The sequence below is a fragment of the Sinocyclocheilus grahami genome, unplaced genomic scaffold, assembly GCF_001515645.1.
Source record: "Sinocyclocheilus grahami isolate Dianchi unplaced genomic scaffold, SAMN03320097.WGS_v1.1 scaffold1216.1, whole genome shotgun sequence".
Lineage (NCBI taxonomy): Eukaryota > Metazoa > Chordata > Actinopteri > Cypriniformes > Cyprinidae > Sinocyclocheilus > Sinocyclocheilus grahami.
The window spans coordinates 217,032-229,476 of record NW_015506395.1 but is presented as its reverse complement, the minus strand read 5'-3'; the positions used below and the strand labels follow the sequence as shown (position 1 = coordinate 229,476).

General features: G+C 34.1%; 1 protein-coding gene across 4 annotated transcripts; it reads right to left on the bottom strand.

Moving 5' to 3' along the window:
- Window positions 1-2,039: 2,039 nt before the first annotated feature.
- nmu (neuromedin U) lies at window positions 2,040-10,686 on the bottom strand. 4 transcript variants are annotated; one of them, XM_016253973.1, is made up of 9 exons: window positions 10,475-10,686; window positions 8,447-8,502; window positions 7,962-8,009; window positions 6,791-6,850; window positions 6,607-6,636; window positions 4,930-5,049; window positions 3,107-3,160; window positions 2,477-2,536; window positions 2,040-2,188 (listed from the first exon to the last, which is right to left on the bottom strand). In XM_016253973.1, the coding sequence occupies exons 1-8, from the start codon at window positions 10,587-10,589 to the stop codon at window positions 2,501-2,503; spliced, it is 519 nt and encodes a 172-aa protein (XP_016109459.1). In that variant the 5' UTR covers window positions 10,590-10,686; the 3' UTR covers window positions 2,040-2,188; window positions 2,477-2,500. The 4 variants fall into 4 exon arrangements, with proteins under 4 accessions (XP_016109459.1, XP_016109460.1, XP_016109462.1 ...); XM_016253974.1 differs by having other exon boundaries at window positions 2,040-2,185; XM_016253976.1 differs by having other exon boundaries at window positions 4,975-5,049.
- Between the last annotated feature and the right edge of the window lie 1,759 nt (window positions 10,687-12,445).

The window sequence follows — 12,445 nt, the reverse complement described above, 5'->3', positions numbered from 1 at the left end:
TATCAATTGATTTTTTTATCAATATTCTGATATTCAGATTTCATCCAATTTTATGTCAACACAACATATTCTTTCAGTTGTTTGGAATTTAACACATGAATTGAGATGAGAATTTATTTTACTCATAACCTGTAGTTTATATATTTTGGGGGTTTGTTAAATATGTTTGTCTGGTAATATGTGTTAATAAATCATGTGTTTTTTAAGATGCAGAACATTTTTTGATAAATAAGGGATGGCCCACTTTACCTGAAATTAAATGTGTCTGGAGTGCATGATCTCAAATATGTTTATTGGTATATACCTTGCAAATAACACTTTATATGAACTGTATTTAGATTTAAATATTATAGCTAGACCTTAAAGTTAACAAAAGTAATAAAGAAAAGGGGGAAAAAACAGGTTTTACAAAAAGTGGCCAACTTTGCCTGAATTCACCCTACTTATTAAGGACTTTTAAACTTTATACTTTAAAAGAATATTCTTAAATGTGAACTGAATGTGATGTTTTCAAACAATTGCATGTTAATTGGAATTAAATGAAAATGCATTACAGTTTAAATTTATATTAAATGCAGTTAGTTGAATTTAAGAGTGTTTTTCACCCATCTGTATATGTAATTTCATAATTACTTCATATTGTCTTTGAAATATGGTTAAAGTGTACTGTTGAATACTGACAAGCATATGGTAAACTAAAATATACTTTAATGTCATGTATTTTCTAATTATTGTAATGATTAATATACATCAGGGTTCCTCAAATCTTGCCCTGGAGGGTCAATGCGCTGCAGAGTTTAGCTCCAACCCTGATCAAACTCACCTACCTGTGATTTTCTAATAATCCCGAAGACACTGATTAGCATGCTCAGGTGTGTTTGATTAGGGTTAGAGCTAAACTCTGCAGGAAAGTGGATCTCGTGGGCCAGATTTGAGGATCCCTGTTATACATTGTAATGAAGTTGCAATTTAGAACATTTAAAATAGGCTATATTAACTTTAAATGTAATATAAAATAACACTACAGTTAAAATTGTAATCAACTTTACATGTGTTTTAGTATGTTAGTCAACACATTAAAATATGTGTACTTTAGGTAATTCTGCAAATATTGCAAATCAAACTATTAAATTGCAGGTTGAAAGAGAAAATCGTTCTTTTGGTATTTGTCAATTAAGTTAATTATTCTTCTGTTATATTGTATCTTCTTCAAGGAAATAAAAGTGTCAGAAAGTAATCTCAGGTCCTGGGTCATTGGTCACTTCAGTTTACAACTAACCAGCAATGTTTGTGTTACTAACCCAAATTAGTCGACAACAAAATAAGCTTGAACAGGTCCAGTGTGTGTTTCATTTGTGTACTCCTCTCATACCCTCGGACTGATTGCATTCGACGTTTTTTCACAACCCCAAAGCTTCCTTTTTCACACCCAGCCCCCTACAAAACACCCACTAATGTGTTTTGAGTCGTACCCTCTAGGTATGTCTGTCTAGAACCGGTGAAGTGATCTTCCTCATCTATCCACTCTTAGTTTGTGTCACAAGTTTCTTAAAGGAAATGCAGTCACGATCCATGACGTAACCTACTTAGTTATTTCAGGCCCCAGTTCATCCTCACAGTATGACAACAGCTTAATGAATACATTATATGTATTTATGAGAACAGTAGACCATAAGCAAGATTCTACTAAACCGATAAAGGACTGAAAAGTGATGTTTATCAGAAAGGATGCAGTTCATGCTGTTTAGATGTACAAATCCAATTAAAATGACAGTGATCGGAAGTGAAGGTTGATTAATGCTTTTTGACTAATCATTATAGATAGCAGGATAACAAAAACAAACATTCATCGAGAGAAAGAGTCACACTAGTGCTTTCAATAAATAAATGGCGAGAGAGAAAAAGGTTTTATTTCTTTGTTCTTTGGTAACATTCCAATAAGGTAGATATAGTAAAACACATACAGTGAGTTTGGTCAAAATCACACTGCCACAATGAAGAAATATTTTAGAATGCTTTTAATTCAAAAGACACGGCACAGTTACACAAACAGGAATGTTTGAACAGATAAAAGACTTTATTTGGATTCTGTCTGTACATTCAACATCAAAATTCAATAGAGAGGTGTTTTCTGGAAAGTGTGACGTTTCTCTGGATCAGCACACCTGCGGGATGGGGTCTGGTGCTGCTGAAAATGTTCATCAAAAATGTTTTTTTTAAGACATTAACAGATACGCTAGTATAGATAAAAAGTGTTTTTGCAGGTTTAAGTTCACATATTAATGCTCTAATGCCATTAAACACAAATGCCCTGTTGTAGGCCTATATGAAAATGTATATGAGTTTATGTATTAGTTTTTTTGTATTTTGGTCCTGTGAGATTAATGTGACTCTAAACCCAGTGCACATGTAGGAAACACATTGAAAAAGTAGCTTTAACAGATTTTTCTCATTTGTGAAAAGAAAAAGAAAATACCTGATTTTTCAATTCTTTATTGTTTTACACATACTCATCAGATCTTCTTCCATTTCGTGGCTGCAGAAAAGAACAAAGAAAAATATTTACTGAGAAGTGTTTTGTTGCTTTTGTTCAAGCAATTAGATAAAATAGTATATTTAAAATGTGAAATACTGTAGGCATGTCAGTGTTGTTTTTAACTAAAAATAAAACGATTAACAATTATTTTCAGAATTGAAATAAAGGTGAAATAAATATATACAACATCACGTGAACATTTTAAACTTCAAAACTTAAATGAAAATTAGAAATGTTGCTTTGCCACCTAACTGAAATATGTAAAGTATTTAAAAAAAAAACTAAAGCTGAAATAATAATCAATTAAAGCTATATAGAAATAAAAACAATTACAAACACATAGCAAAATTAATAAAACACACTAAAATTAAAATGAACAAAACAATTTAGCATGTAAATATCATGTAAGATTGGGGGAAACAAAAGTCATAATTTAACACTTTTGTAAATTACATATTGGCTGACCACTAATCTGAATACATTTGTTTTCATACTCTAGAAGAGCAATGTAAAGAAGATTATTCACTTTCCTTGTTTGGCTGAACAATAAACAGTACTCATATACCCTACCCGATAAAGGAAGTACCCTCTGCTCTGGATCCGTCCGGGCCCTTGAAGGTCATCCTGTGCACAGAAGGAATTGTTATAGATGTGCTCCAAATATCACACCACACTTTCTGCTTGTGTACACAACTTTGACTAACTCAGTCATCAGAGTTCTTCAGATGAATCAAAGCTCTGATGACGGCAGTGTTGTTAGGGATTAAAAAGCTTTATCTACCGAACAAAATCCATCAGGACCATTTCCCGTGTGAGAGTGAGGCAGTCATCATTTATTCTTGTGCAGTTTTGTCTTTTACCCTTATAGCACAATAACACTTTTAGCGTACAATTACCTCTCAAATGGACAGGAGCAGTTAATCTAAGGTTGAGCCATTTCACATCCTCCACATAAAATTAGATGGACTCAAACTCATGCATGCACATGTCAGCCTCGTGCAGCCATGTATGTGCACAAGCATGGGTTACATAATACAGAAATTAATACTTTTAAATGCAATGAAAAAATTAAAAGTTAAACATTAAAAATAGTCTCCTTACATTGGGAATGATCAATTCAGTCTATTTAATCTAAGTGTAGTAAATGCAATATATACACCGTGTAAGTTAATATTACAACTATCATTTTTTATTATTATTTAAAATTTTGGGGGCAGTAATAAATTAATACTTTTATTCTTTGTTAAAATTATCAAAAGTGACTCTAAAGACATTTATAATGTTAAAAAAGATTTCTTTAAAAAAAAAAACTGTTCTTTTGAACTTTCTATCCATCCAAAAATTAAACAAAATTATGGTTTCCACAAAAATATTAAGCAGCACAATTGTTTTTAACACTTGACTCATCAGCAAATCAGCATATTTTAATGATTTCTGAAGTATCACGTGGGACTAAAGACTTGAGTAATGATGCTGAAAATTCAGCTTTGTTTCCATATTAATAAATTACATTTTAAAATAACATTTGAGATTTATTTTTGATCAAATAAGTTAAGCCTTGGTGGGAATAAGAGACTTCTTTCAAACACACACACACAAAGTCTTATCGACTTCAAACTTTTGAATGGTAACGTATGTAATTAAAAAAATGAATAAATTAATAATTAATTTGTGAATAAGACAACGTGACTCTTACGTTAATATCAATATTTCCAGCATCAACCAGAGAAAGAGAGAAAGATAGGCTGTCCAGTATGTGGTGTATAAACACATACACACACACTGTCTGTTTTAATAATAATTAACACTTAACACTTAATTAAATCAACAATTACTGATGGTCAGAAAAGAAGCCCTAGAGCTAAGGCATGATGAGATATTATCAAACAGCATATGGCATTTCATAAAGCAGTACAGAGGACTGAGAGGAACAGACACTTCAGTCACTCTCCATGAAAATCCGTCAAACGTTATTCTGTTTTTATCAACTATTCATGCAATTACCACAGCCACTGTAAGGTGTTTTTTTTTACCTTGAAATATAAGTTTTGAACACACAAAACTACATACAGTTGCTGTAATATTTAATAGTATTGGACTCTATTTAAAACCAAGACCAGGGAAAACTCATTAAATATCATGAGCATAATTCTTCTTCTTCTTCAAAAAGAAGAAAAAAATTAATGTATGCACTATTCAATTAGAAAATTAGGGGACAAAAGATGAATTATTTCTTATGTTTAGTACAGCTAAATGTCCTCAAATTGACTTCTGAATACCAACCCGCCAGTATTTCCTTACAGCCAAATACAGCATTTAGTTTCTTGGCACTTACCCAAACTAAATATTGCTTTTTGCAGTTATTTTAGTGGTTCTCAGGGTGTCATACTCACAGCGCTAATGTAGTCTGAATGAAGGTAAGCATGCAGGATACATACATTTAATTTCATTCTCCTGCTTCTTCTTCTGGCAAGCTGGGGTATGAGCTCCAGAAGAGGGTGCAACACAGTAGACTGACACATACACATATATAGAGAGATATCATGAAGACAGGCATGGAGAGATATGAAAACCATGAACATCTGTTTCTGGTGATTGACCAGGGGTCGCAGAGAGGATTCATTTAGTGCTTTTTCCCTCACACTCATCTGTCCTCAGTGCGGCTCAGTGTTCATTTTGCACACACAGTGCATTGATGCTCAGTAAAACGCAATCACATGCAGGTCATGCCAGAGCACATGGCAACATACAGTATGTGGTGGGATGTGAAAATGTGACTTTAAAAGCAATATATAACAATTAGTTACAAATACGCACTACATTTGGCTGCATATTTGAAATATATCACAAACCTGGCATATAAATATTTTAAAATGTAAAATTAATTAATAAATGGCTGTATGATACACGTTTAAAGAAGAAATATGGTGAATATGCAAGGAATGGACAGTTTGGGAGGAAAATACACTGAAACTCCTTTGACGGCATCGACACAAAATGGCATTTAATTAAATTTGGAAAATGTAACGTTTAATGTAGCTTCTCTTCTGGATTGAGTCGCTGCCAAAATCCTGATGTTGATTCACAAAAAAAAAAAATCTAATATTTCAAGGGAAAATCTAGTGCAAATGATCAAATTTAGGATATTTTTAGGAAAAAAGTCATGGACAATATCAATGTAATCATCTTTTTCATAAGTGTGGATGCTGTCAAGGAGGAATCAGGATATCAGAGGTTACATGCATTCAATGGGAACTAGGATGATAGTAGGATGATAATCGGTTAATTATCTAAAAATAATCTATATACTAAAGATGCATTTAGTGGTCTGCTATTTCCTAATATTCACCATTGATTAAGGCTACACTTTAAAACAGAATGATAAGACTTAGTGGAAACATTAAGATAATGTTTTCGAGTAAAATCAGACAAAAAGACAATAATTTAAAGTAAAGTTTATTTTAGTTACTTTTATTTTTTTGCAGTTATTGTACATTATCCCTTATATCCAGTTTCCTGGGAATGTGGCTATATTGCATTTTGATTTTCCATTACCTTGGCCTAGAAGCGAACTGTGCAGTGGCCTAAAATACAGTTCATTTCATTCACTTGAGCTTATTTAATGCCAGAGTATTTTATCCCTAATTACAATATGCAGTTGAGTGTGTTATTGAAGACAGTGCAGCGTAGCAACAGTGGCTGAGTGTTAAAAGCAACAGACACTAAACACCTGTGAGGAAACCTACCGTCCCATCTGACAATCTTGCGCCATTCGGTTTAGTGTAATGAAATAAAAACTACACGTACATGTACAGACACACAAACACAAAACCAAACGCACAAACACAGAAGTTACACAAACACCAAAAATTAATACAGACAAAAACATTCATAGAATGAAAAAGAACGCCATAATCCATAAAAAAGATCCATTTACAAAAAACAATTACATGAATAGATCACACATGAATAGATACAGATAAAAGGATGCTGATGTTATGATGTCATTGAATTGTGAATTGTCATTGAATTGACGACCTCAAATTAAGACTGCAAATGCACGTACTCACCCTTTTGCTGGTCTCTCGAGCTGTGATCTCCTGCATGTACAAAAAGCAATGGATTGAGGCTGTTACACACTTTAACTCAAAGCACAATCAAATAAACAAATACGCAAAGGTTGGCGGTGATGTGTAGAATATTTGGTAAATCTTCTGCACATGCTGATTCCTTGTGGGCACGAATAATATTCACCTTAGATTTTTGCACTGATCCCAGCATTAGGAAACACAGGTCCTCCAGGACATCAGATGTCTGGCAAAGGTTAAAAGAAACGCAAATGGATTATGGACAGTTTAAGCCTTGTATTGTGCTTAAAATCCTAATTCAGTGTTCCTGGTCTAAAATGACCAGTCTTTTTTTTTATGTTTGTAAATCTGTCATTATGCTATATTATTACCTAATTTTGGATTCAATCTTTTTGCCAACTTGTTTTCTTTCCATTAGCACAGGTTTTGTATCTCTTCTTGGAACTGATCAGTTGTAGGCCTCATTGATCTGAGTTTATGCGCCTCAGTTTTTGAGTGAAAAAAAGCATTATTTGTGGATCAGCTTTTCTGAAGAGCTGCTTTATAGCTTAAAATTAGTTTAGAATTAACCAATTTTGCAAAATAAACACTGTTATTGAACTGAAATGAATCAACATGGAACTCACTTGCGCTGAATAACAACACTACTGTCTTCATTTGATCTGCTTATTGCTGAACATAACTTGTTTGATAATTATTGAACTTTAACAGTTCAGTTATTGAACTAAACTGACTGGAAGAGAATACAGTCAATATTTTCTTGCTACAGCTGTTTTACAGCAGAATTTGTCTTGTATTTGGTGAAGTTAGAATCACTGATTCTGTTACTTCCCTGTTTAATACTGTAAAGCTGCTTTGAATCTCTATTGTATAAAGCACTGTATAAATAATGGTGACTTGACTTGGATCGTTTTGGCAATGTTCACTCCAAAACTCAGCTCAGACCAATGAGGCCTATGTCTAATCAGTTCCAAAGGGAAATACAAAACCTGTGCTAAGATAGAAAACAATTGACTTAACTCAAATTTTTCACAAAAAAAGAAAATCCTCTCTGGGTCAAAATGTCCAGAACACAATATGAGTGTTAAACATTTGCAGCTGAGCCAAATGAGTTAGGTGCATCGTACTGAAATTTTTAACAGTGTTAATTTATTTGAAAGGAATTCTTATAGGAAATTTAAAAAGCACAATTCACTGGTTCACTGGGATTCACAGCACAGTTAACCAACTGTTAGCACAAAGTTATGTACCATAATTCACTCTCGGTTTGCTTTCTCAAAAACACACACATAATTTAGTAGCTGTATTGCAAATGGCAATAACGCTGCATTACTCACTCTAAAGGACGGGTCTGCAGAGAGGTAGAACGAGCACAGATCAGTTATCTATATCAAAAGACAGAAAAGCAGTCGTAACTTTGGGGCTTATATTAATGAAGATTCAAAGAACAAATAGAAAGTGCAAACTCAAAATGAATCGCATAAAATTTTCATGTTGTTTTGTTCATTTCACTCTATGGCCATAAACATGCATTAATGTTTCATATCCCAGCCTCTAGATCCCCAGGTTTACCCATGTAATTGCTCATGTGCTCACAGTTAGCACATGTAAACAAAGCAGAGAAGTAATCATCACCTTAGATGGTAAAGTTAAAAGGCATTGAAACTGAACAAATATTGGATAAGTCATTTATAATGAACTTTTGTCTCTGAGGAAATGTGTATATAACTTAAGGCAGTATAAGCTATTTGCTGGGAGAGTTCATCTATGGTTAAAATTAAAGAACTCATAAGTACGTCTATTGACAGTAAATCATACACACCTGGGTTAGTAACTGCTCATGCTCTATTGAAGATGGATTCAAGAGCACTGGAGCACCTGCAATTCATGCAGAAATCATTATTACATATATTCCAATAATAATATTTAGTGGTACAAGTAAAATAAAGTTTAATAACATGAATTTTGCATGGAATATGACCGAGAAAAAAATCATGGTATTTTGTCACATTGAATTCTACACAGCATACTGTAGTTTTAGGCACTTTTAATGATTACAAAGTCTCCATTGGTTATAATTATTTGGTAAATCTCAAATCTTATTATGACTTATTACCTGTGTAAATTCTAATACTGTCTTTCTTTGCAACTGCATCACAAAATTGCCAGTGAAATCAATCTGGAAGCCTTGACAGCTGTTATCCTAGTGAGGTTTAGCTGTACAGGTCTGAAATTAATTACCTCTGCTTGTCAATTTTCTTGTTTTGGTGATTTGGACCTCTTCCCTCAAAGGAATAAGCTCCAACTTAACTGAGTTTGTTTATTGATCTGTTGTATGGGTCTCTCAATTTGGCTTTCCTTTTTGAACCATTACTGTCAAAAGGTGTTTTCGGTGAATGATTTATGGGACACGCATAAGAATTAGTGAGATCACTAGTCAAAAACAGCACAAAACTAGTTAAAAACAACCACAAAAACCACTTGTCAAAAAAAAAAAAAAATCAATAATAAAGTCACTACTCCAAAAAGGAAAAAAGTCTAATCTAATTGATTATTGTGATTATTGTAAACTTGCATCTTCATGACCCCCAGGGTCTCTTATGACATTCAACAATCAGTCGTGATGGTATAATTCTGTATATTAATAAATGCCATTTAACTCCTGGCATTTATAAATGGCAAAAACTTTGCCGTCGTTATATTATTCAAATTCTTGTGACATCACTGCTGTCAAAATTGTCTCCGCTGTACAATAATACTTTTTTCTCTCAGTGACATCATTTTAATCCTTGTGGTGTTATGATTATAATTCACAAAATGAATCATACGCATAACACTCTTTACCCCAGCCTCATTCTGCAGGTTTATGGGAAAACATCCAACATTTTTCATTGTACTAATTAGTTTCAACCTAACAAGGCACTATAACAGAATTTACTGCCCTGCACAGTAGCTCTTAGTTAATGCATCACAACGACACATTCCTACTTATAATCTACTGGCACTATTGCAGCATTTTGAACCACAGGCAAGAAATCGAAGCCTTCAATAAAAAACAAAATTATTTTGAAACATGAAATCAGTAAAAAGTGAATCTAAAGACAAGGTAAAGACAAAAGTTGTAGTGGAGGAGAGCAACAGTTGTTGTTGTTTTTTTACATGTTACAGTATTTATATATTCCATCCATAACCACAATAAAGACTAATTTCTACTCAATTTTTATACATTGTACACATTTTATCCAGTGTGATTGAATAAGTGCATACATATATATATATATATATATATGGTTTTATACGCACATATGCATTTATTTAGCCAAAGTTTTACATTTTCAAAAATGTTCAAATCCTTTCGGCTTTACAAATTCACCAAAAAGGGCACATTCAGAACTTTCTTGTTAGGTTTTAAAAATCCCTGTTTGAGATATTAAAGGATTACTGAAAGTATTCTGACATTAATGTTTGGATTCCTCAGGTAAAAACACTACACCTCTATGACTGTACAAACTTTTTTTTATTATTTGTAGCCTAATGTTTCCAGAATGATATGATGCTACAAAATATGTATACACACACATACATTATATTTATATATATATATATATAAATAAATAAACACAAGCAGCATTTTAACAGATAAACTTAATTTTAAATATTTTATATTAAAATATACATTTGAATTATTATAATCATGTTGCTGTTTAGAACAAACATTAATTAAAAAATATTTAATTTAAATAAACAATCAGCTTCCTCATTAGAGAGTAAGTACTAGGCCACCAAACTTCAGCTAAGTTATTCTGACATTACTCTAGTAAAAGGAGAGATGTATGTATGATGTACTTACTTGTGGTGATGGGTATAAAGGAGATGAAGAGGACCCCGAGCATCAGGGCTGAGTTGTGTGCTGGGCTCATCGCGCTCTGAGCTGCTCCGCGTTCACACTGGCTGCTGCTCCTCATGCTCTCGTTCGCGCAGCTTCGTCTGGTGCTTTGCTTTCGACTTACAGCCTAACATTATCAACTCTCGCAGTTACACACCCTCTTCGTAAATCGACCTGCAAAGTACGTCACGATGGATCAGCCCCGGCACGTGATTAATTAACACAAATGATGATGTGAAATGAATGGACAACTTCCACATATGGTCAAAGCTATGAGTAATAAAACTCAAATCTGTCATCTTCAACAAGACATTTTATATAAACAGGATTGTTTTACTGTAAAATGCATTTGGAATAATTGTTCAAATCCTTTGCTGAGATATGAATATTTTAAACGTTTTATATTTGAATATTTTTTAAATATGCATATGGTAATTCCTCTGGTTGACAACAGTCATGACATACTAGACAAACACCATATATCAAAGCAAAGGAAGATTTTTCTGGTTTCTTTAACCATGTTTATGGGCAAACCAAAGGGGATGAAAAAAAATGTAATCAAAGTAACACTGCAGTGTCTGAAGCTCTGTAGGCTACCATTGTCTTTCTCCAGAGTCTGTCTGTAAGAAATAAGAGCGCGTTTCAGTTTGAGAACCAGGCTCGGGTCACCAGGCTAAAGTTCAGTTACCAAAACCCTTTACTCTCTAGGATTCTCTAAACGTAGAAATGTCAAAATGTGACTTTGTGATGCCATATAGTACAGTCATGGCCAAAAGTTTTGGCAGTGGCATAAGTTTTGTGTTTTGCAAAGTTTGCTGCTTCAGTATTTGTAGATTATTTTTCCACATGTTTCTATGGTATACTGAAAAACAATGATAAGCATATCATAAGTTTTAAAGGCTTTTATTGGCAAAAAATATAATGAGTCAGTATTTCCAGTGTTGACCCTTGTTCTTCATAACCTCTGCAATTCGCTCTGGCATGCTGGATATTAGCTTCTGGGCCAAATCCTGACTGATGGCGATCCATTCTTGCCTTATTAGTTCTCGAAATTGATCACAATTTGTGGGCTTCTGCTTGTCTACTCGCCTTTTGAAGACTGACCACAGGTTCTCTATGGAATTGAGATCCGGGGAGTTGCCTGGCCACGGATCCAAAATTTCAATGTAATGATCTTCGAGCCATTTTCTTTATTCATGGCAGTGTTTTTGGGCAGAATTATGAGAGAGCCCACTCCCTTGGTTTAAAAGCAACCCCACACATGGATGCTTCGCTGTTGGCACAACACAGGACTCATGGTAGCGTTCACGTTTTCTTCTCCAAACAATCAATTTTCCAGATGTCTACAGTCGGAAGGGAGCTTCATCAGAGAAAATAACTTTGCACCAGTCTTCTGCTGTCCAATCCTTGTACTTCCTGCAGAATTTCAGTCTGTCCTTGATGTTTTTCTTGGAGAGAAGTGGCTTCTTTGCTGCCCTTCTTGACACCAGGCTGTTGTCCAAAAGTCTTCACCTCACTGTGCGTGCAGATGCTCTCACACCAACCTGCTGCCGTTCCTGAGCAAGCTCTGCACTGCTGGTGACACGATTCCAGCTGACTCCTCAGGAGGAGATGGTCCTGGCGCTTGCTGGACATTCTGGGACGTCCTGAAGACTTCTTCACTGCAGTCAAACCTCTCTCCTTGAAGTTCTTGATGATCTGGTAAATGGTTCTTTCAATATTCTTTGTAGTAATTTCCTTGCATGTGTGGCCATTTTGATGCAAAGCGATGATGGCTGCATGTGTTTCTTTGGAGGTAACCATTGCTAACAAGAACACAATGATTGGAAGCGCTTCTTCCCTCCTTTTATAGCAATCAGTCTGCTCTTACAATCTAATTAGTATGATAGTGATTTTACCTGACTAGTACTTATTCACACTTTCACATATGCTGCT